General features: G+C 35.5%; 1 protein-coding gene across 10 annotated transcripts in view; it reads right to left on the bottom strand.

Moving 5' to 3' along the window:
- Positions 1-2,179: 2,179 nt before the first annotated feature.
- LOC146919537 (pleckstrin homology (PH) domain-containing protein) overlaps positions 2,180-26,066 on the bottom strand; it is a 56,240-nt gene continuing 32,353 nt past the window's right edge. For all 10 annotated transcript variants that reach the window (XM_085712973.1, XM_085712972.1, XM_085712963.1 and 7 more), the window contains 25 exons: positions 25,231-25,394; positions 23,688-23,850; positions 23,284-23,553; positions 22,790-22,978; positions 21,737-21,779; positions 21,415-21,545; positions 20,838-21,335; positions 18,515-19,285; positions 18,345-18,418; positions 17,840-18,188; positions 17,660-17,758; positions 17,421-17,576; positions 14,990-15,171; positions 13,753-14,265; positions 12,965-13,142; positions 12,704-12,840; positions 12,108-12,234; positions 9,762-9,983; positions 9,334-9,693; positions 7,794-7,952; positions 7,429-7,713; positions 7,146-7,358; positions 7,002-7,054; positions 5,846-5,954; positions 2,180-2,794 (listed from right to left, as the gene is read on the bottom strand). In XM_085712973.1, coding sequence (XP_085569099.1) covers positions 2,456-2,794; positions 5,846-5,954; positions 7,002-7,054; positions 7,146-7,358; positions 7,429-7,713; positions 7,794-7,952; positions 9,334-9,693; positions 9,762-9,983; positions 12,108-12,234; positions 12,704-12,840; positions 12,965-13,142; positions 13,753-14,265; positions 14,990-15,171; positions 17,421-17,576; positions 17,660-17,758; positions 17,840-18,188; positions 18,345-18,418; positions 18,515-19,285; positions 20,838-21,335; positions 21,415-21,545; positions 21,737-21,779; positions 22,790-22,978; positions 23,284-23,553; positions 23,688-23,850; positions 25,231-25,394 — 5,784 coding nt within the window. In that variant the 3' untranslated portion in view covers positions 2,180-2,455. The remainder of the gene's footprint in view (positions 2,795-5,845; positions 5,955-7,001; positions 7,055-7,145; positions 7,359-7,428; positions 7,714-7,793; positions 7,953-9,333; positions 9,694-9,761; positions 9,984-12,107; positions 12,235-12,703; positions 12,841-12,964; positions 13,143-13,752; positions 14,266-14,989; positions 15,172-17,420; positions 17,577-17,659; positions 17,759-17,839; positions 18,189-18,344; positions 18,419-18,514; positions 19,286-20,837; positions 21,336-21,414; positions 21,546-21,736; positions 21,780-22,789; positions 22,979-23,283; positions 23,554-23,687; positions 23,851-25,230; positions 25,395-26,066) is intronic.

The raw sequence follows: 26,066 nt of genomic DNA, 5'->3' as shown, positions 1-26,066 counted from the left end.
TAACTAATCCCAAGATAGTCCAAAAACATATGGTTGGTTTCCCAACTTCAAACTTAAGTGTTAGGGACTTAGTTGAGGTGTTTTATGGGTATTTGACTTATGTCCTATTGATCAAAACTTAATTGCTTTTGAAGGATGTTTTAGACTTAGAGATGAATGTAATTGATTTATATATATGCTATGTTGTTTGATTTCCGTTGTTGATGTCGTTGTATCATCTGATGTCGAAGTTGGGGAGTGTGTCATAATTGTTGTAGGCACATATGTTGTTGTTGTAGTCGTTGTTGAAGTTGTATGTTGATATACACAAGTCGAGTCCATATGCATACTCATGTTTTGTTGGGGGCTTATGCCCTGGAATGTTTATCATTCACCTGTTGGGGGCTTATGCCCTGGGATGCTTTAACCATCCAAATCGTTGGGGGCTTATGCCCTGGAATGCTTAGCATTCAACGCGCGTAGATTGGTACCACCTGCATGATGCATTAGTTGTTGTTGTCGTAGCATTGTTGGGTTGTTGTTGTCGTTGTAGCATTGTCGAGTTGTTGTCGTTGTCGCATTGTCGAGTTGTCGGTGTCGTTGTGGATAACGTTGTTGTTGTTGTTGTTGCTGTACCTTGTTGCCGAAAATAATTATGTCGTTGCCTATGTGTTTATTTAAATACATTATTAATGATGCCTGTTGTGATATGCTTTGTTGTTTTCATTAATTTGATGAATTATATATTATTATTATTGGATAAGTTTCTCACCCCTTCTGCGTATATGTTGCCTCGACCGTGGGTAATGTGCAGGTACTGATGACTTGTAGATTTGGTCGGCTCAAGTGTCTAGGGCTCTGATACATACTAGGATGGGGAAATCGTTGCGAATGTCTTCTCATTTCTTTTATGTATCACATATTTTGGAAAAGACTTGCTATTACAGTTTATCGTTGTTGAAAATAAAGTTGATTTATGTTGGGGCCTATGTGCCAAGATTTTCATTGATGTTGAATTTTGGTTGAAACTATATTTTTAAAGAATTATTCCGCTGCGGTTTATTAAGATTCTTTATGTTGGTCTTAAATAAATAGATATTTTCTATTTATGAATTTTTGAAAAGTAGTGTGACACTCCGTTGTGTGATTACTCTGATTATAATAATTAATATTACGTTGTTGGGAGAACGGGGTGTTACAGTTAACCAAGAAAAGAAAACCGCACAAAAACTTAGGTGGGATTTAGCATGGGAAAGCAAAGTTTTTTCCCACCATGGGAAAGTTGAATTTTTACCACTAGATTAAAAGAAGAACATGCTATTATCATGCACTCTCTACACTGGATTTTTTATACTATCTTCCCTAACCATTCTCTCTCATCTCTCACCCACCACAACATCAAGCTCACGGTCCCAGCTCTCCTCCATACTCTTCTCATTCTTCTGAATTTCTTTACTTTCTTTCCCGATTCGTCAACAATTTTGTCAATGGATTCAAGTGGATGTTCTCATGATGAACTTGATTTAGAGATGAATAGACAGGTTATACTTTCGCATCCGCCCGATATCAATTTACCCCTTTCGGTGCCGCAGCCGTGGAATTCTGATCCTTGTTATATTATGGATGTTGGACTTGGTACTCAAGGTGGTTATGAGACTGAGAGTTTGCTTAAGGCGTGTTGATAGCATTTGGAGTGCTTGGTTTTTCTTTAGGTTTTATTTTAAGCCGGTGTTGCTTGAAAAGTCCAAGGCTAAAGTTACTAGGGATGACAACAATGGTGTTTCAGAAGAATGAGAAGAGTGTGGAGGAGAGTTGGGACCGTGAGCTTGATGTTGTGGTGGGTGAGAGATGAGAGAGAATGGTTAGGGAAGATAGTATAAAAAATCCAATGTAGAGAGTGCATGATAATAGCATGTTCTTCTTTTAATCTAGTGGTAAAAATTCAACTTTCCCATGGTGGGAAAAAACTTTGCTTTCCCATGCTAAATCCCACCCAAAACTTATTATACACAATCAAATAAACTGCCACTCCAGCCAGGAAACATAATGTTCAAATCACGTGCCACAAATCAGCCAAATCTTTAGCGAGTGGGCCCCAGTTGTCCCACATGTGGCTTATCAAAAATAAAAAGCCAAAAGAGTCTTTGCAGACCACACATCAGCAACACAAGGATATAAATGGATAATTTGCATGTGGGCGTTTCGAAGTTACCACTTGGTGCTTTTCTGGTGTAGCAAGCAAACAACATATATCACAGAACGAATCAGTGAATCAGATAGAATATACGTACACTGCATTATACACATTCATGGTCAATCAATGTGGCATACTGTAAAGAAGTCATAATCACAAGAAAAACAAAGCTTCCGCCTTGCATTACTGTCTTCTTTTTGTTTGTATGCATTAGTATTGTCATCTTCAGAAAGGCACATACACAGATACAGAAGCTCCAGGGAGATTAAGACAAATATCATACTACGGTGATTGCAACTGAGCGTGAGGGCCATCACGGACCCTCTTGGGCTTCCAGTCAGATTCTTCCTTGGTTTGTCGTAGAGCCACAAAATGCAGAGCATCACTCTGTACTTGATAGATGTTACAGGTCCATGGATATGAATCAGGTGCAGACCAAACCTTTTGATCTTCAAACTGTGTTTCCTCAACCAGGGACTCAGCAATACAGTGAACAAGATCAGGTTCTGGTTCCATATAGCCAGCAACAGCAACACATCCAGGCGACACAAATCCATCTGGTGCCCGTGGGTGCCAAATTGACACTGGACTGACATAGTCTTCTAAGCAATTTCTCCATACCTGCAGAGGGTGTCAAACTGTTCTTAGGTTGTGTGACATGAAACCTAAAGTCTACTCAAATCATGATTAGCATTGTTTACTAGCACAAACATTTGGAACAACACAACAGAAAAACAACCGATTGTAGGGGCAGTTAAATAATCCATTGTCAAAGTGCCTACGTGATTGATTATTGTGTAACACATCCAATGGTGTAGCCAGACTCATTTCATTTAAAAACCAAGTGTACAATTATCAGCCATCGACTGATTGGAAGACAAATTGTGTTTAAATGATGAAAACCTCTCTTCGACTGTTGAGGGCAAAGTATTTCTTTATCAACCACTTAGAATGGTTCATTTTATTTTAACCCCCCAATCATATTCTTTACTTAACAAAGAAATATCACAACAAACCTTGAAGTTACAGGTTTCAAATAAGAGAAGAAGAGAAACAATACGAACTACGACCATAACAAATGGATACTAATTTGATAAAAGACCTAAATAATAATAACTCCTTTATAATTATATATGATATACAAGACTCCTAATCCTAAATAACTAGGATACTCGAGGAAAAAAAAATTATGATAATAACCAAGTAACAGAAACTAATCCTACAAAATAAACTAAGATATTCTAAAATTAAAACTGATCCTAGGAGATAAACTAAAACACTTTATAATATAAAAAATAGTCCGAAATATTCCATATATTCAAACACCCCCCTTCAAGTTAAAGCTGACAAAGTTTCAAGTTTATTACAAATATACCTCCTTTTGTAAGAGAAAATATAAAACCATACATAAGTAGTAGACCCAAAAAGATATCTTGGATAAACCTATGGTGAACACCAGAATGATCAGCCAATAAAGTTCATGCCTAAGAACAAACCACCAAACTCCAAGTGAAGAAACAACTTCCGAATTTTATGAATAGTAGGCAAACCGTACACTTATACTAAAGCCAACACTTACAAAAGCTAAAGCCCAAACTAGAAGACTTCAAAACAAAACAAAATATTTTAAGATATTTTCTTACATATTCTAACACTCCTGCTCAAGTTAAAGCTTACTAATCTTTAAACTTAATACAAATATACTCTTTAAAAGAGAAAATATAATACCTAACACAATCAAACCTAAAAAATATATTGGACAAACCAACAACGAACGCTAGAACAATCAACCTTTGTGCCGAAGAACAAACCACCAGAAAACTAATTAGGAGATAATCAAAGATTAGAAACTTAAAAAAAATAAAGAGGGCAGCCCGATGCACTAAAGCTCCCGCATATGCAGGGTTCGAGAGGGGGTCCCACCATTATGGACTTGAACCTGTGACCTTTCAGCCACGTGACAACAACTTTACCGTTGCGCCAAGGCTCCCCCTTTAAATAAATAAACTAAAACTTTCTAACATAGTATCGAAGATATTTCATATATTCCAACAAAAATATCTCTCCTTGGTTACAGATATGAAACATCTCTGTTGGTTGAGGAAAACATATTTCTTTGTCAACACTTGAGAACAATTTATTGTTATAATCCCCAAACAGTTTCTTTATCTCGCACGAAAATAGCATAACACTCGAGTGACAAAAAAATGTATCCCCCACAACCCCTCCACAAAAATAAAATATTAGCCAACTATCTAGAAAAAATTCCAACAAAAATGAAATCACATAAATGTTAAAATCTGAGTTCGGGAACTGTCACTGTGGCACAAGTTTCACTACAGGTGTGTTTGTTATGAGAGAAGTTGGTGAGAGGTTGGAAAGAGAGAAGGAATTTTCTTGCTTGGTAGAGGAGAAATATGAGAGACAGGGATTACAAAAGGTGGGGTCCACCAAAAATCCTTTATCTCCATTCATGAGAAGAAATGGTTGGAGACAACACTTTTTGTTTCCTTTTCCACTTTTATCCTTGGTGCTCAAAAGGGGTACAATGTGGACAAGGGTATTTAAATGCATTCAAAAAATTATAGTACTTCTCTCTTCTCTATTTATTCTCGCATTTTCTTACATCAAACATTACATAAAATCTCATCAATTTTCACTACCAAAAAAAAATCTCATCAATTTCTCACATCTCTCTCTCTTCTTACACTCATTCACACCTCTTTCTCTCTTTAAACTTTATTCTTACAACCAAACATACCCTACTTTGGAGGTCCTATGTTTCTTATACCCACCTACTTTAAGCTGAAGGATCTCTCTCTCTCTCTCTCTCTCTCTCTCTCTCCAAAATTTTGGATGTCTGAGTATATAGAAATGGAGCGATATGATATTTGCAATGTAAATCACTTTAACCCGGTATAACAAAACCTGAATTATTTGAAAGTAACCACTAAACACTACTCAACATACGTTCACCACTCCAATAGCCTTTAAGTGGAAAAAAAGAACTACTGGGATGAGTGCAAATTAAAACCTTTTCACTTTACCCCATTTAGCTCATCTACCTATTTTTTGCCACTAACAAGTTTAGCCATAATGTTCTAATTTTGATTGCTGGGAGTAGGGAGCGGGCAGGGTTAACCTTCAATATTCACTCAAAGTTCTTCACTATTTTATAATCCTTCCTAAGCATATGTTTCCGCTAGGCATGTTTCTTTTCCTTTCCCTTTTGGCTTAACTGAACAGAGCTTGGGAACTACAAACAATCATCTCTTATCATAACTCATAGGAGAAATTACTATGCATGCAAGTAAAGACGGATTATTCAGTGAAATTGATGTGGGTCTATCAATGAAGGAGTAGGTTGCATCAAATAGGGAGTAAAACTTGTATGATTTAGTCGGACAGACGATAGTATGGTAATCTTTTACCAGCTGCTTCCATGTCCCTACCCCTACGATACAAAAACGAACCTGAAACTTTTGTATCTGAAACTAAAGAATTTAGCGGGGTTATGAAAGTTTTCTCCATATTTACCATGGTTTTCCTCTATTTATTGTGGAGAATAGGCAAGGATTATTCCTTTTCTGAAAGGACTAATGAAGCTTGATTTTTATCATATGAATGTTGTGACAAAAGTAACTTGTAATCTTAACATCAAGTATAACTTACCAGATCGTATCCCATGGGGAGAGCAAAAAATCCATCGATCTTGCGGTATACAGCAGCAACATTTGGAGGATGGACGCCAACACGAGAAATATCCCCAATAAATGTATACCTGAAAAGTAAGTGTTTTAGCATTACAAAATTTACAATTATGTAAATATCTCTAGTACAAAGGCATGCCGTTTCTGTAATTTTGGAGAAATTACTTTCTTTTCTATTATACAAATAGAGCCATATAATGATAGAATATAAAGGCAGAATTTGTTAGGCAAAAACAACCAATCTATTACAACTAAATAAAATATAATGGAGATATATGTATAATGGTTATTTAAGTTGAAAATAGAACTCAAAGTTCAATAATTATTAGACTGACGGTGAAGACTTCGTCCTCAAGCACAATGTTCTATATCTCCAGACCACAGTTAATTTAGGTTAGCACATGGTATTTAATTGGAGGTCAAGGTTTCTTTTTCTTTTCTTTATTTAATATACCAAGAGAACGGCGACCTTTACACTTTGTACCAACTATCATGTTTGAGAAGTTTCAAAAACAAAAATCTGATGCATTTTTTATCTACCTGAATGCTTATTTCCAGGACATGGTCAATTTATACAATTTTATATAAATAATTTAATTTTCTTAAGCCTCTAACTTGTTGGCATGATTTCCACCCTCATGTGGTATATATAATAACATCTTATCTCCTAATATCAATATCTCTTCAAAATATTTAACAATATTTTTGGCAATCTCTTAGGATTGGTTTTGAATGATTTGTTCCCTTCTTGCAAACTATCTAAATATTCAGATGCCCAGTCTTGCAAGCTACACTCCAGATGTTCAGTCCTAGAGTATGTGGTTATACGTGCAGGGAAACTCTCACTCCATGATCTAGCTTTTCTCCTTCCTAGAGTTAGGCTCAAACCCAAATTTTAAGACAATCCAAAGTATTTTCTCTCCTTTTCACCATCCATGTGGTTATACGTGCAGGGAAACTCTCACTCCATGATCTAGCTTTTCTCCTTCCTAGAGTTAGGCTCAAACCCAAATTTTAAGACAATCCAAAGTATTTTCTCTCCTTTTCACCATCCCTATCTAAATATTTTTAGCAATCTGCAATGTTGAGTAAGTGAAGAGAAAAAAAATGATAATTACCCATCTGGACACACAGGCCTCCAAATGCTACAAATTCCACAATCTTGGGAGATCTGAAAGATAAAATGGCTTGTTATACTTGAAAAATCAACTCAGTTTTAGAATCTCACGGCCCAGTATGTGTAAGGGAGAATAGTAAAGCACCTGTTTTCTGCATAATGAGCACCGGCCTTTGTATTCTTGTTCACTGCTCCATATCTTGGAAAAAGTAATGTTGTGTCTGACAAATCGCCTGTCATCAGATGCAGTGCTATATGATGAAATTTCTCTAGAAATAATAATGGCCTTATTTGGGGTGCGTGGTTCTCTATCCACTTCAGTCCAGGAAAAGTATACATTTCTCTGACTTGAAGGAACCTGGAAGTGAGTATTCTATTAAAATTCAGTTCAACAAACTGAAATGAATCACAGTATAAATATCACTTACTTTCAGAATCAAACTTCTCTTGTCGGACTGATACGCCTTCCATGTTCTACGCACTACCGAACATATCTTTACTGCGTGGGGTTCTCTTCCCTCAAATTCTTCCACACTATTGCATTTTATCACTCTAACAAAATTCTCAGATCTCCGGAAATGTTTCAAATGGAGGATCAAGTGAGAGGGTTGGGAACTGCCGGCTTTTGCCAACTCCAGTGCCATCAACTCATCCCAAGGTACATCCCACATAATCTTGCAAGGCTTTTTATCCAACTTGTCAGGAGCAAGACACTAAGCAGGAAAAGCAGTTGAATTACTTTCAAGATGAGAAACATAATACAAAATCTCCATGATTATGTTCTTTGACTAACCTGCAGCAACATGACTCGTTTGTTGGTAACTAGAACAATTCTCTGATGAGGCACAATAAAATGCTCTTCATAATAATCAGACAATGCAAACTTTGAAGGTTCCTTGAAAATTTCAGTACAGCCAAACTGCCGACTTGCCTCTCCAAGGTAAAGCACCATCTAGAATAGCAAACAAAAAAAAGGTGTTGCATAAGATACCATACAGTCAATCAGCAGACTGAGAGACAGAAGATTTTAAAAAACACAAAACCACAAGCCTCCAGATATCTTAGCAAATCTTTTTTAGTGACTAGAGATGCGTATCTTTCCATGTAATATAAATATAATTTCATCACAAAAAAGAACATAATAAACCTCATACTTATTCATAGCTATACAAATGATAACTAGGAACAAATCAAAATCCCCTATCCAACTTGAAATGGTTCTAATTGGAGGCAGGAAATTATGTTGACTGTGTTTGTTCAAAGCATGTATTGTTAGAAAAAAAACACAATTTATTTGTGCTTCATTCATAATAATGTTTATATAATTGAGTATGAGTGCACCAAAACTAAGGGTATAATTATTCTTCCCTCGTGTAGTTTGTGTATAGGGGTAGAAGCAATGATCTATATTATTTAGTTCCAAAATGATGTCCCTGCAAGGATTCTATTTATTTTTCTTAATACTATATGTATTATTTGTATCAAATACGTTAGGACTCATCATCTTAGAATCACAACCCCTAATGGAACATTCTAATCATTATCTCCGTCCACTTTCTCAAAGCCTATTTTTCCATACTCAAAATCCGTTGAGTTGGGTATAGTCCACTGCTTTAGTTTTCGGTACTGGATGAATCTCACTGACATGTCTCAGGTGTTAATCCTCCTCCATCATTAATACTATTGGTTGCAGCTTTATTACCAACTCAATAGGATCTTAGTATTTTCCTGTAGCTCCAGGATTGGAGCTTTAATACCAACTAAGAGGACCTTAGTCTTTTATTAAAAGTAGAGTTTCAGGGTCTGCACATCCCTATTCCGAAAGGCACTGACACTATCAAATGAAAAGATAATCTCCCCAATCTCTTCATTTTTAATAAATAGCCTATCTCTCAAACTATCTCAATCACCACTTAATCTAACTAACTCTAACTCCCTCAACTAACAGACCTGTCACATCACTGCTCTTGATTATGAAATGAGAAAAGCATTCAATGTTTCCAAAATTGTATAAAAATCAAAATACATATTCCTACTTTTAACTTTTAATAGTAGTAGGTCATATTTTAACATCAAAGACTTATGAAGATGTGTGAGAGTTTCCTCCACAGCACAAAATTTATGAATCCATCACAAGGTCACTGATCCATAAAGTGCAAAAGAATTCATAATAACTTGTAGGTTATAAGATTAAACTTCATAACATGTCTCAGAACAAGTCGTTTTTAGTGATGAGGGATACTTATTTTTTCTGAAGTGACCCCATAGCATAGCTGTAAAAACAACAAAACTCAAACGGTTCATAAACTCAGAGATGCAATTGATTAACATACCTGCCCAATAGCTTCTCTCTCACAATACTCTCTGAGTATCCCATCAGCACGTATAGCCCGAGGATTTCTAATTCTGTTGAAGGTAGTCCTGCTGTTGAAAACTTCCAGGCACTTGGAACAACTTGCACCAATTCCATCAACAGTCAACGAAAAAAAATCTAGTGCTCCACTTACTGGCTGCACAATGAAACCTAAAAATGCACGCCCAAGCCCATGAGCCAATCCTAAGAGACCATTCTGTCGGGCACTCTCAACAGGCTTTCTCACCACACCCGAAACCCCAAAAGCAACACCCTGAGCAAGAGCTTCTGTTCCTTGCATGATCCCATCCCCAACCCCAGTAATTCTCCTTGATCTAACCTGTTGCAACACTCAAGTCATCTTGATGTACGTGGGATTACAAAATCATTATGATAAAAGTGTTTTACCTGCTTTGCACGTAATTGCAGAAATTGTCCATCCGTGGAGAGCTCAGCAAATCCTCTGCTAAGAGAAGAGAGGGTTGAACTAGTCATACCCAGTACATCAACTGAAAATATTAAATGCAAAGGATTGTGAATCAAATCTCTCCAAACACGGTTTCCAATGGCTGTAACGATAGAACTTTTCCGCATGAATCTGTCTCTGTGCATTACTCTCCTCAAATGCACCTAAAATAATAGGTCATAGTGTTAAGTGTAATTAATTTACAGATAGTCACATCATTTTACAATGTCATGTTGCAAAACAATGTCGGGATGAATTCATGTTAGGATTACAAGAAAACTATTTTTTGAAAGAAAACTATTGTAAATAACATTTTTGTCATTACTTGTAATAATTGTATTCAGCCCATTAATCTGGCCATTAGGTTAAGAATAGTTTATTTAAACAAAATAATTAATTTAGAATCAATGACTAGCAATTTGCAATCAGGTTGTGCAAATTTATATGCTAGAGACTGATTAACACTCTCCATCAAGCTGGAACATACATATCAAATGCATCCAGCTTGTTTTAAAATCAATCTAAGGCCTCCGTAGAGATTTGACAAAGATAACAACTAATTAATTATTTTGTTCAAAAAAACAACTAATTAATTATTGGAGCTCACCGGAGAGGTTTTAATGATGCTAGAAATGATCTTCTCTCTGATAAAGTGACAATCAACTTCTATGTGTTTAGTCCTCATGAAAAACGGATTTGAAGAAAGATACAATTTCAACTGATAACCACACATAAGTTCAATAGGACCTAATTCAAATATTGTCAACTCTAGTAACAAGTAATTCAACCATAAAAGTTTGCAAGTAGTGTGGGTCATAGCACGATACTCTGTACTTGACCTTGCAACAATGGTTTGCTTTTTAATTTTATATGAAGTTAAACTTCCTCCACTCAAAAACAATAACCTCAAGTGGACATTCTATTATTCACTACCTGCCCAATCTGCATCTGAATATTAAACAATATTGATATGGCCTATCGTAATAAACGAGTAATTTCCTAGGTGACTGTAATATATCTTCGATCTGTTTTTATTGGCAAAATTACGTAAATAGTCCCTTAACTTAATTTTAGGTAACGTTTTAGTCCTTTATCTTTTTTTTGTCCCATTTTCATCCTTATCTTTTTAAACAGTTTCAATTTTCCCCTTCCGTCACCCTTCTGTTATCCTTCTGTTAAAAAAACACATAATTTACATTATTGTTTTGTTTTTCTATTTTCCCTTTCATAATCACCCTTTTACCCTTTAATCCTTTACACAAATTAGAAACACTTTTCTGGAAAACCCAGGAACGTGAAAATTAGAAACTTGAAAACGCAGAAGCAGCAGAACAAAAGTGCAGAATGAAACGTGAAGACTCGACTCTGAAGAAGAGGAAATTGTGAATCTAAAGAAGAGTAAAACGTGATTGAGGATGAAGAATCTGACAAAACCATTTTCGTCCCTTTGGAAGAAGACGAGGAAGGTGAGAGATTGAGCAAGTGAGGAAGACGAATTTGTTTTAAAGAAAGCGATTCTTAACATAGTATTTATGTTTGTTTCGATTTTGATTCCTTGCTTATCTCTAAATCACTTTGTGTTTGATTGATTTTGAATCTGTTTTGCTTAATCTGTGTTCATACAACCCCAAATTTTCCTTCCTCTTTTGAGACCCATTTTCCTCACTGTTCAAATTAGAGGTTTTAACCCACATAAACATTTTAAGTGGCCAGTGAAGGAATCAGAAAAAAAAATTGGATGTGTGAGTTTTGTATGTGATGAAGCCAATGATTGTAACTTTCGAGTTGAGTTGTTTTGTTACAGGTACTTGCTATATAACATGAAGGAGGAAGAAGATAACTGTAGTTTTTTTTTTTTTTTTAAACAGAGCTTATAACAGAATTCACTTAAAGGCTAACTGTGTAATGTTTTAAAAAGATAAAGGACGAAAATGGGACAAAAAAAAAGATAAAGGACGAAAACGTTACCTAAAATTAAGTTAAGGGACTATTTATGTAATTTTGCCGTTTTTATTTTATGATATGTTTTTCCTTTTTTCCTAAAATCTCTTCTTGATTCAAGGTAGAGAATTACTTGCATTCTCTCTATTTAAACAAATCTAAGACTGATGCATAAGACATACAACATTACCCAATTTTTTCCACACTTCTAATAAATGTGAGATTGCAACAATATGAACTTTTTTTTATATAAATTAAAATAAAGCAAGTAATATCTATTAAAAAATATGAAATAATTTATCCAGAAATAGAGCTATGGACATTGTTACACAGATTGCATAGCTCACCTGGATCTTGAAGGCATTTCCAACAGCAGAAAGTATAGGACTCCAAATGCCTAGGACCCCATGAGGTCTTTGTCCTGGAGCAGTCTCCAGTGACAACTTCAATCTTACTTCTGATACGTCTATTAGGCTGCAAAGGTAAAGGGAGAAAATATTATAGGAAGATTATTCCCGACAAGTACACCAAATACTAGCAAATAAATTGCACAGAGCTAAATGGTACTGAATGAATAGTAGATGCATGTCAAAGATACACATAATATCGTTGATATAAATAGAGGTAACATTTTGGACAAAGGTAGTGCAACTGCTAAGGGAGAGATTATACAGCCAATGTAGTGCAAATACAAAGGTTACATTTTGTAGGACAAATGTAGTGCATGCTTCAAATTGCCAATGCATTAATTGAGAACACATGCCCATATAATGTAATTGACATGCACACATAACATAATTGACAAGCACAAAGGGAGGTTGCTGCTGATGGAGAAAATACAAAATCTAGGCAAAAATGCAGCCAGTTATATAATATACTAAATTCTGAACAAAAACAACAACAATATCTTGAATTATTTCTTTTTTTGAGAAAAGAATATTACTCAAAACGTATTTCTGGATCAACTTCTGTGACTGTTGAACTCTTAGGTATGCGATTCAAGTGTAAATTGTTGTAGAACTCCACAATAGCCCAGATGATAGGTTCATGAATATCAAGTCTCCAGCACTTTTCTGTTACCTAGAGTGTGCAGCAATTTCAAAGGATTATAAAACAATATTATCTGAATATTTGAAATTTATATTACCAAAGAAAATAAGAATATATCAGATCAAGTCTTAGTATCAAACTCAATGAAACATACCCGTATATAAACATATGGGTAAACTAGAACTCCATCTTTATTCTCATTCTGCATGGTAATTGTCATCTTGAATACTGGGTGTTGCACATCAGAAGTCTGCTCTGGTGCCAAGAGCACAGGCATTAAGGTAAGAGGGAGCTGATTGTCCAGTTGCAAATAACCAAATATGAGTTTGAACCTGTCAAAATGATGTTTAAAATCAATATATGAAGTATAAATGAGTGAACTTACAAAAGATGAGATAGAAACAAGCAAAAATTGTTGTTGCACATGTACAAATACGCTTTATATATATAGATAGATATGTATTAATGTTTATGAATGTAAATACTAATAGAGAAGGAGGAGTGAGATAAGAGAGACGGAGAGAGAATATTTCAAAAAAAGGTAAGGATATTTTTGTCATCTTGATAATTTATCCATAGACAACTTTTTTCTCATGGTTTGGTGAGATACAATATTTTAGATTTTTAACCAATGCCTCACCTCTTTTTGTCCAACCCCATGGTCACTTTTTAAATCAAACATGGAACAAATATTTTTGTCCGTTTCAGTATTTGATTTGTTTACAAATCAAATGGACTCGAAAATAAAAGGACCCGCATTCACATTACCCCTCACCCTATCCTAAAAAAGCAACTATATAAAATTCAAATCCTTTCAACTCATATTTTTGCCCCTAATATGCATGTGAAGTAATTTTTACAAAGTCAATTATAAATCAGGATAAAAATTGTACATTAAATACATGCCTTATATTTAAATGATGAATGTGATAGGGTTGTTACCTGCTTGTCCTTCCACCATCATAGCCAGTTGAATACGTTAAGAACATCCTTTCTAAGTATAAATAGGAGAGCTCCTTTGGTCTATGGTCCACCATAGAAATTCCAACCACACCTAACTCAATTATGAGCTCAAACGGTGTAACACTGTTCTGCATCTCAGGGTGAACAGAAGAAACTCCATGTTTTTCAGTTGGTGTTTGGTCTCTAATCTCTTCAAATGAACCTGAAGTGAGCATCTTATCATCTCTGAATTTTGCAATTATTATGTCTCCTCCATCGATAACATGTAGTTGCATTCCAAATTCTGCTGAACATGATCGAGTCCTTTCCAAGTCAAGTTTCCAAATTGCATTGCTATCTTCATCACTAAGTTTAGCATCTAAAAACTTATCACCGTATGGATCTTCCCAAGAAAAGTTAGTAGTTGACAGGGGTTGCAACTGAATCCAGGATTCTTCACCAAAACCAGACTGCCGAATGCTAAGTGCCTTGTCTGATGTTCTATTTTCAATTCTGTTACAAGCAATGTTAGCTTCTGTCCCAAAGAAAACACTCATGCAAGCATCTCAGTCAGAGATTTGGACACACATAAGACAAGACACTGAATCTATCAAGAGAAACCTATTACGTTAGCGATTTTCTTTTGAGGGAAGGGATGGCAATTGTAGGTTTTTTATATCTTCACATTCTTTCGCATCTTTATACACTTAAAGCTGAAATGTAAAAATTATAGATTGGTGCAGTAATGCAACAAACTGATGTTTTGGAGAAAGAGGAGAATTTTTTGGTGTAAAGAAAACAGATCCTTAACTGGTTAAGTTCCATGAAATAGGTATATCACAAATCATACCCCTTATAAGGGGTGTACAAGCTCCTATTTATTTCTCTCAGACCTATTGATAGTTATGCTTGTCATTTTCAAGACCTTTGATGTGAATGATAAATTACATTCACCAGCTTGAGGTGGAATGTTGTGTAATATAATGAATGGAAAAACATTAAGAGATATTTTACTTGATAGGACAGATTTGATGGATTTGATTTGTACAGTTTTTATTCATTTGAATTTCTATTCTATATATTTGAACTGCAATCAGCCTGTAATATCAAATCTTCTCTTTTCAAGTAATGTGCCAATCACAAAGTGTGAGTTTAAGTGTGTCCAAAAGAGTGTATTGCTAGAGTTCTCTGAGTAGAAGATATATGACTGGAGTCGTTAATATACATATATCAGTACCTGATAGGACCATCCATTGATCCAAGGCGGAATACCACCACAAAACGTGTTCCTTCTTCATATCCACGGATCTCAGTCCTTAAAAATCTAAGAGTGCCATTGTTCATCCTCAAAACAAGAGAAATTGTGTCTTCTCTTAAAATTTGAAGGGGATACGACCAATTGGTACCTTCTAGTCTCACCTAAAATTACAGAAAGTATTTATATCATTAAAATTTAATAAGATGGAGACGAATAATGGCAACATTTGCATTGTCATACTTTTCAATTAACTAATATATACACTGAGTAGTCACAGATTAAACATCTGATGACATTTCAGCCCACCTTGTTTTACAAAAAAATTAACACTTGCATTGTCATACTTTTCAATTAAATAATATACACCGAGTAGTCACTCAAATTAAACATCTGATGACATTTCAACCCACCTTCTTTCACATAAAAAATAACGTTTATAAATAATCATAACAAAAATAATAGCTAACTAATTTCTGTAAATATTTGGTAATTTAATGTAAGGTAGTTTCACAATGGTGAAACTGAATTAATTAATACAAGGTACATAAAAGTAACAAAACCTGTTATTTTGGATTCACTTGATGACAAAATTAAGAATACATGCTTATCAATACATTTGAAAATAAATTAGGATCATGTAAATAAGGAGAATGTCGTGTAATAATGAGTAGTTTTCTATATGAAGAGACTCAGTTGTGTAGTTGACACGCGTCTCATCATGTGCCTTTCTATTTATCCAGAGCCTATTGAGACGCAATCCTTAACCATGCCTACTCAGTGGACCCACGGTCCTCCGGTGAGAATTTTTTTAGGCAAATTGTCTTCTGACTCTGCTTTGCCCCCTCCTTCGCTGCCGTGTGAATCACTTTGGCACTCTGTTCCAATCATTTTTGGCCAAAACAGTCACTGCCACAGACCTATTTTCCGGCGACTTGACACCACATCATCGGAATTGCCTCGCAAAGACAGACCTACTCAAAAAGCTTCAATTTGAAGAGGCAACACTAATGACACTAGTAGGTGATAATCAAGCAGTATTGCGTATTGCCTCGAATCTGGTTTTTTATGAGAAATCCAAGCATATTGAACAAGACAGCTACTATCGAAATAGGCGGCGTCACGACTAACTTTGTCAACTCAGATGATCAATTGACAAATATCTTTGTTAAGAGACTCACATTGATGAGATAAGGCCTAAATATAAGTTTAGAAGTGGGGACAGTCCTCATCTTATATGCCAGATTTGTAGGATTTCTAAGATGGTATCAGAGCTTATACAAGATTCGTTGGACTACCATCTATAAGGTTAGCGCTATCAGACCACTCGAGTCACACTCCAGATGTTAGGCGTGAGTGGGGTTGTTAAGAGACTCATTGGGAAAAATAAGGCCTGAACATAAGTTTTTAAGTATGGTAGTCCTCACCTTGCAAGCTGATTTTGTAAGGGCCAAGTTAAACCAACGTAACTATTAAGTCTTCACTAAAACCTTAAGAGGTCCTCGAATCAAATAAATATGTAACAAGCTTGGTGCATATGATTTAAATGCTCCAGCTGAAAGGGAGTGTTGAAAATAAAATAGGGTTGTGTAAATAAGGAGAATATCGTATAATTAGGAGTAGGATATCTTGAAGTTATTTCTGTCAGTTTGTATTTGTTGTCTTCAAGTCTATAAGGAGACTTCACTGTGTTGTTGAGACTTGGAACACAATTAAATCATATACCTTTCTATTTTTCTCTCATTCAACAATACCTTAGACAATTTGTAATTCAAGATTCCACAATTTTTCTATCTTTAAGTTTATGCACAGAAGGAGAAATGAAAGATTAATTAAAGAGGAGTAATATACACATAAATTTGACATCAAATTGCGACACCAATTTAGACAGTCAATGCAGTTCAAATATGTGGTTAACTATGTTCAGAGGGATCGTTGATGAATATAACAAAATGTTGCAACTCATTAACAATCAATTGAACTGTTCAAAAAAAATTAACAATCAATTGAACACATTTAAGCGCAATTTTGAAAGTCATTAACTACAATTTTCGAGTGTATATTTGAACAGAAGCTGTGATTAATAATGAATATCATGTTTATTTGAACAACATAAAATCATTTATATATGAACTCAACTTATGATTAATGAATATATGTATATTTGAGCACATGAAAATCATTGTTAATGACGTTCAAAATTGCGATTAATTGTGTTCAGTGGATGCCTAATGAGTTGCAACACGTTATATTCATTAATCATCCACTGAACTTAATTAGCCACATATTTTAACTGTGTTAACCATGTAAATTGTTGTCAAAATTTGATGTCACGCCTATGTGTCAAAGTAACACAACTCTTAATTAAATGGGGTCAATTATCGGAGAGATATATCAAATAAGTGTACCCAACCTGGAGTTTTTCAGGTTCCCCAGCTCCGCGACAGACAAAGGACGTCCTTGAATCCGAAGCACGCAAAATCTTTGGTTCATCTTCAGTGCTTAACTTGATAAAGATATCTTGGCCAAGTCTATTTGTGAATGTCATAAATGGCCGAACAGAAATTATCTGTAAAAACAATCATAAATACAAGAGTATTACAAATTCATGTTTTCATAACATTTATGCTAAATTTGATCTTCTGCAACAACCTTTGTTGGAACAGACTGAAAGAGGCATGGTTTTGTAGAAATAATTAGCCGCAAGCAATTGCCATCACCATCGTGTGCATATATATCCAAAGAACCATCCTACAAATAAAAAGGAACAAAAGTTTAGAAGAGCCATATGCATTTACTTCTTGTTTGTCAACAAATAAAGCTTGACATTACCATATCACCAAGAGAAGCAAGGTCTTTAACAGGTCCAAACTGCTCATTTCCTGATTGAGCAATGGCTACTGATAAGGCTAACATATTGAAGTTTAAAGCAGATACAATTGTGTCGCCATCGTATAATTCCTCATCGGTTATTTCTTCAAAGATTGATCCATTTTTTTTGTTACTTTGAAATTGAGAAGCAATCTTTGGCATTTTTCTTTTAGCCGATGTTTCAAGAATCCTAAATGTAAGTGGAGGACATCTAGATACTCCTAACCAGTAAGGAGCGTATACTCTAACTGTTTTCGCCAGCAAAGTGTGCTCCTTGTCGTAGTTCTGTTCAAGAATAATTTGGATAACCCTGTATATAAAAAAGCGTATAAGATGAGTTTTGCGAATTAACAAATCCCTCCCAAGTAGAATCAATAGATGCCAATAACAAGTTAGTCAAACTTATAAAATAATAATTTATTAGATTGGGAAAATTTCAACTGTCCCACAATCATAACTTGACAACCTTCCAGATATTGAACTTCTCAAATTAATTGTTTTTGAAGGGTTCCCATGAGGATGAGATATAAGAACAGCTTCCTGTCCAAACAAAAGGACATGAGGTATTAATGACGCAATACAACAAAAAGATTACCAAGTATTTAAGACAAAGGTACTGACAGGCTAATATCTTACATGTACGGGAAGCCAACCCTTTTGTGGAAGCAAAGATAAGAACAAAGGTTTCCTAATATCAGCACTGTATATTTGCACAGTTTCTCCAGATAAAAATACATCTCTTGAGCATGTAAGAAAGTGGCCACTTGATTGCATTTCAAGAACTGAATATTCAGCAGCAAGGGGAAGAAAATTGCTAATCGTTAGTGGAGATTTGACTACCAAACACCAATCCTGAATGGCATCAGAATTTATGTCTTTAGCAATCTCAGTTGCTTGTATGCTTACACAAAACCACAACTTGTGGGAACCACCTGAGGTTCCATGTATCTCACTGCAGTACAGTAGTTCCTCTGCTTCTGAAAGAGCTGAAACACACAGATTTGAGCATTGCTCCCCATTGCCAACATCCTCTGATAGCCTAGGTCTGTCCGTTACAGTACTCCAAGAGTACTCATATGGGTTTTCTGAGGACCCTGGCCTTAATTGCAAAAAATATTGTATAGACTGTGTCAAGCCTGATAAAGGAAGTGGAGCAGCTTCTCCTGGTTGGAGTAGCCCAACAGATATTTCATGCTTAAGATCGTCTGCTATAAGTTTCATGTTTCTTAGCCATTTCCTCTGCCTAGCAGAATTAGAAGAATCCTTTGGATCAACTGATTCAGGCCATCTCAAACTCTCCACATCAGGAGCGTAAATCCAGCCATCAGAAGTATTGGTAGATTTTGTATCTAAATGCCAATCATCAATCCATTCCCAGCCTGGTGGTAGATCAATTTCAGGAGAATCCTGGATTATACAAAAACTTATTTATTAGATCAGAATAATAAAAAACAAAATAAGAGAAAGAAAGAGGATAACAAGTCCTACAAAAAAGGTTGATCAAGTACAAGACGCAAGACAAACTCAAGGTGGTGTCATCTCAACCCCCCAAGGAAGAGGGGTAAATTATAGATGTATAGTGTACGGTTGTATCTTTGCTTCTTCCTATAATCAAACCTAGCAAGCTAAGTGATGAACAGTCATGCTAACTGTTACTAGTTAGTTAGATTTTTTCAGTTTCTGTCAATTGTAAAAGTATAGAGTGTTCAACATAGAAGCCATGCGTAGCTTATAAATATAGTCATTCTGACAGATAAGTGCATCATATTCATTCTCAGATTCATAGAAATAGACACGGTTTTCTCTCAGATTTGTATAGATTTCCTTTACAATATTTCATTTTCTTACGAATCCCCAACATCTAGTGCCTAACATTTCAGGACAGTGTCCGACTCCTATGTTGAAGTCCCTAATGAACTCAACGAGCAACGAACACCATAACCATTCATCACTCATCAGTGCTTGGTTTTGCTGATTCACAAGATTCAAGCCTCAAATTGGGAAAAGTAAATAAAGGTACCACAGTTGATAAAATGATGTATCAATGATTGGTTGGAAAATTGATATATTGTCTCGTACAAGACCATACATTGCACTAGCTGTAAGTTTGGTTTGTCAATTTATGCACAACCCAAGAGTAGTTCATTTACATGCAGCTCATAGAATTTTGCAGTACCTCGTGGGAATCCCAAGACGAGGAATTTTATATCAAACGACTGGCAATGCAATTATTGAGGTTTATATTGATGCTGATTATGCAGGGTCAATTACTGACAGGAGGTCCACTACTGGGTATTGTAGCTTTGCTGGAGAAAATTTGGTAATTTGGAGGAGTAAAAAGCGGAATGTGGTGACTGCTTCTAGTGCTGAAAGTTGGGATTCGAGCTATGCCACAAGCTATTTGTGAAGTACTTTGGCTCAATTATTTTAAAAGATAAGATTAAATGGGATGGATCTGTGAAGCTCTACTGTGATAATAAATCAGCAATCAGCAAAGCTCATATTCCTGTTGAACATGATCAAATGAAATACATTGAGGTGGACAGACATTTTATTAAAGAAAAATTGATTCTGGTTTGATTTGTACTCGTATGTAAGAATACCTATTCACCAACTTGAGGGTGAGGAGCTTTGGAAATAGAACCACATTAATGTTACACCTTCCAAGTAGCTTTTGGTAAATAGTGTTGAGAGTTGTAGCATTATATTCTGATTCATGTACATAGTCATGAACCTAGAGAATATCATACATGCACCAAGGAAGTGGCTATGCTATTAATCTCTTTGTAAATGTAAATCGTATTGTGTATAAATAGAAGATCAGCTTAGTGCAAATCACTCAAGCACATTCAAAAAAAAAAAATCTTCCTATTTTTTGCATGACATTCAAATATAGTACCCAAGTATCCTAAGATTCTTTCTTATATTATGGCACAAGGGAAGGCTTTTATCAACTAACCTGATGGGATTTTCCTTTGTATGTATTATGCTGCCCAGGATAACCCGACCAACGAACCCACCCACTGTGTGCAGTTAGCTTTTCTGTCTCATAAAACTCGTCTGTCTGAATTCTAGAGCTCTCTGTTACAGTAGATTCAGAATCACTTGAATTATTCAGCAAATTTACTTTTTCAGATGGAATTTTTGAGCTAAGACGCAAATCGAGCACGAAGTCTGTGCAGTTACGAACAGAAACAAGAGATCGAATATTGACATATCTATTGCCATCCTTTACACTAGCTTCACTGGCAACAACAGCATTACCCAACCTCCAGCAAGCAGCAGGGGCAGCATAGTTTAGCCTTACAGTAGTCCAAGGACCTTCCTTGCTAGGACTAATTTGAATAAACCCAGATTTATGCACATTATTATTAGAATTTTGGTTGCTATTCTGGACTTCAGAACTATGCACTAGTATGGAACATCTCAATTTGCGAGCCTTCTTCTGATAAGCATCCTACGATCTCAGCACGACAAAACATTACTACCGAGAAAACAATATGAACAAAAAATGGTAAATCATAGACTACATTCACCATGGACAAAGAATCTTCTGCAGACAAATCTATCCAGTTCAGCTTATTGGAAAAGGCTTGGGAATATGAGGAATCGTCAATAGTTGTTGCTATCTCGCTCAAGGAAGCCGAAAAAAACCCAATGGGAACTCCTACAGAAAACAGAAAAACTTTTAGTGAAGATTGTGCAACCTATGTTCTTTGCAATACCAAAAAAAACATACACAAGTAATTAGTAATTTTATTGCGGACATCTGAATTCTGAATTGATATTAATTTTGTTTGGACTTTATCTGTAAGCATTCAATGTTACATAGGTCTGGGTTGAATTTTATGGAAGTACCTTCACCCATATCTGTCACAATTAATTCCAAAGTATAGTAATCCTGCAAGGAAAACATGAAGTTAGGTTTACAAATGGAAAACATTGATTGGAAAACCAAAATGAAGATAAAAACAGAAGCAACAAAAAATAACTAAGCAAAAGAAAATATAGGAGAATCAGGTGAATCTGATATTATTTTCCCTGCTTTTATTTTAATTAGCTAGCCATTTGATTTTAACTTAGTCCATTGAAAGTCTTGATTGATGGGACAGCCAAAATTTCTACCATATAAACAGTCCTACACTGCAGTAATAAAACTCGGAGTATTTCCCCCATTACTTCTACATGGTATCAGTAGTTCCAGATTTTACAATCTAGAGATTCAAGTTCCTCCTTCCTAATGCCACAAACAAATCACTCGCAATGACGCGCAAGGAGGTGGCCTAAGGAATGGCCAGAGGCGGACGAAATGCAACTGCCGAAGAACGAGATGTGACCAGCAGAGACCCAGGCGCGATGCCACACACCGAACCGAAGGAGCTAGCCAAGCCTCGAGGAATAACAATACTAGCAGCTGTCTAGGATGGTCCTCATCCAGAAACTCATACAAATAGGAAGAAATAAAAGAAAGATGTTCCTATAGCACAACAATTTGTTTCCAAAATTGATTAGAATTAGGAGTCTGGTTCCAGTATAAATAAGGGCTAGTGCTTGGTCTTTTATATCATCCATAATATCAAATCATAATCATCATTCAAAGTATTTATTCTCTGCTTCTCCCCTTTATTTAAAATCATACAAGTTGCACCTACAACATTGGATCCAACCAAATTGCTTTACATCAACAGAGAGTCATTAAGCTTTATTAGCCCTACTCTAATTCCAATATCTAAAAAATAATTCGTGCAAACAGAGCCAAATATTTATTAGAAATCCAGGACTACAAAACATCCAAATAATCTATTCGAAACAATTTTGGTCATTAGTAAATGCAAACATAAATGAAAGTAATCTCCAACATGATTTGACCATGAGAAAGAATATATGACGGCAAGCAAAATTGTCAAGTACCAGTGAATCAACTTTGAAGAAAAATATTTCATTCCACTTGACTAACTCAAGATCTGAAGGATGTGCCCTTCTTCCACATGTGCGCGCACTCTGTTGATGAACCATTCCATCAGTAGGGAGACTCGAATTAGGAGAAAGCCGGACAGCCACTGCATATTGCTGAGAATCTGAACCTCCAACTCGAGGAAACTGCATTCAAAATATGAAAAATTTATAACCAATTGCATAAAAAGCATTGCAGCATTCCTTAGGGTTAATAAATCTGAACACTGAGACTGCGAACAAAATCAAATATAAATTCTATGCCACTCTTGAGACTGAAAATATGTTTATTACATCATATTATGTGGGGAGAATGTACATTTATACAGGCAGGAGTCTCCTAGTTAATCCCCAATTAATAAGGAAGATTAATCAATACAATAAATAGTGAAGATAAACTAAACAGTCACAACTTTCAATATCTCAACAGCCACAAAAGAACCAAACCATACCTGTGCTTCTGCTATGATAATGGTCACCATTGTTCTTAATTTTTTACAAAGTTTGCCCCTCAAATGAGATTCTAACATATCTTTTGATACAGGTACTTTCACAGCCTTCATATCCCCAGATGGCATCTTAATTATACTTTGCAGACCCCTGGCTTCCGTAGCACGTATAAAAATATCCTGACCAAGTTTGTTTTGTGGGATTATATAATAATTTCTCTTGTTGATAGCATCAATGATAGAGTTTCCACCAAAAGTTGGAGAAAATGCATCCTGTTAGATGTCAACAACCACCACAAAAAAAGGGAAACAGGTAACTACGTTACAAGGTGAAAAGAAATGTATGAATCAAAATATATTTACAGAATTCAACACAGCTTAAATGAGAGAGGGCAAAGAAAATTTACTCTATTTTGATAACTTCCATGAGCATGGCTAAGGTTGTTCCAGCTTGCATAAGCTTGAATGATCATATTAACATTAGAAACTGAAACATTTAAGTTCAGATCTCGAGTTGATGTCAAACGTAATTGAGAGGCGGCACCTGGGGCATTGAGATCATATTGGTACCTAAGAGTAGTTGTAATTAGAAACTACAAATGAAATATAATTTTAAAACAAGCAAGCACAACATTTAAATATTAAAAATTGCTTTCAAACTATTAAAATAATAATACTCTTGTTTATATCTAATAGGTAGGGGAATAAATCGGAGAAGAGGTAAAGCCCCTTATAAGAATCTAGTCTTTTACTACAAAAAAGAAGGATCAACTCCTGCAATTGTAGATAAAGATGCTGCAAAACTTCAAAGGTCTGCACCTAACTCACACATACTTGATGACAAGATACTGTACCTCAGCCACCCTACTATTATTTATATACCAGGCAAATTCTAGCGTGCAAAAGTCACATAAGCGGTGCACCGTGCAAGACTATTTGAGAACCATTGGATCAAGCAAGGCACATATTTAATGATACATCTACAATATTGGATCATCATCATCTCTCTCTCTTCCGCTCGACTCTTTCCCTTCGTCTTGACCATCTAACATCGCTTCCAATTATCAATTACTAAACAACCACCACTTTAATTAATCAAAAACATTAATAACGGGATGAAAGAATAAGTGAATGCAGATATAATTTACTTACTATCCTTGGAGAATGATTTGAATTCGAAATTGAATCTAAATGAAAAAACCAACCGTAGTTGTAGCAGAAAGGTGTGAAGAACAGAAAGACAAAAGGAGAGGAGCGTGAAATGTGAGAGAGAGAGAGAGAGAGAGAGAGAGAGAGAGAGAGACACTAGGAAGCATGGACTCCGACACGAACACCTGACACGACACTGACACTTCGACACCGCTAGTGTAAAAAATATAGGACACCAACACCGCTGCATATATGTTAATTTATTTATAGACGGTCTAAAATGAAAATCAAAATACATAAATATAAACATCTAACTTGAGCAAGTTATTTCATTAGAAAAAGTTCTAAAACAAGATACAATAGTATTTGACTTTTATTTATTCATCTACTATCAAAAAGGCTAAAAATGTTATAATAAACTGTAATGTCTATAACCCCCTAATTGATCAACATTTCTCAAAACATATGTAACTCTTGTATCGATCGTATGTGGAAGCAAGAGAGAGAGAAAAAAAATCAGATATTTGTTTGAGTTGTGCGACACGGTCGTATGAGTGTTATATAGGTGTTGGACACCGGTCCTAGAAGTGTCGAATTAAAGAAAAAACAATTTTATTTAGGACACCGATTTTAGTTGTTCGACACGTGTTGTACGAGTGTCATAGGAGTATCGGACACCGCGATTTGCAACAACAAAAACTCCTGTTTGCAACAACAAAAACTCCCAATCATGCACTTGAGATTTTATGAAGGCAATGTGTAATAGGAGAATTCTATAATTTGTATACACAAAACAATTACCTTAAGAATCCATCTACTGGCTCAACCAGAGGCTCCCAGGCTTCATACTTATCATTATATGATCTGGCGGCAACAGAGAAACCAACAGTGCAATTCAGATACTCAGTTCTTCCATGCAAACTGAATGTTATTCCACTCAAAGATATATTGAACAAAGGAACCATCTGTAAATATACAAAAAAAGGCAGTCAGTACAAAAGTAAAATGATCATACCAATTAGATTTCATTACGAGAATAACATAAAGGAACCATTGAATAATCCACAACTGAGAAGAATACAAAAGGACAGCAAGAGCAGAACGAGCATAGAAAGAGAGACCACTCTTTTGATTTTCCTTAAAGTGAACTATAACTATTAGACTGAGGAAGAAAAATACATCATTCCAACACATATAACTCAAAGCAAGCAATTTCTATAGCTTCTTATTTAAGGTCTAAACCAAAAACAAATGGGATTAATATTGTACACGTAAAGCATCTAGCAGTTTAGAAAGTTCAATGCAAGCCCACCTCCTTAAATAATTTTAAATTGAAACACAAAAGAGCCTAAACTCAAGATAGGCCAAAAACCAACCCTCGCAAAATTTAATCTGTAAAGCAGAATTTGAATAATTTTAGATTTAGCAAACACCCTCATGCAAGAGACTTTTTGACTTGAAACTTGGACAAATGCACGAAATCATGCTAACATAATGCTGAAAGCCAACTCTTTTATGTCGGAGAATGGAGACATCAAAGATCAATTTCTAGACCACTTCGTGCCACTCAGTCATAATGTAAAGGAGGCTTTGATAATGTTAAGAACTAACTCTTCCAAAAGCTTAGATTGTTATCC

Source organism: Medicago sativa, chromosome 5 (assembly GCF_051527215.1).
Source record: "Medicago sativa cultivar Bolivia chromosome 5, Bolivia_mono, whole genome shotgun sequence".
Classification (NCBI taxonomy): domain Eukaryota; kingdom Viridiplantae; phylum Streptophyta; class Magnoliopsida; order Fabales; family Fabaceae; genus Medicago; species Medicago sativa.
The sequence above is the reverse complement of the archived record's forward strand: the minus strand, read 5'-3'. Positions and strand labels throughout refer to the sequence as shown.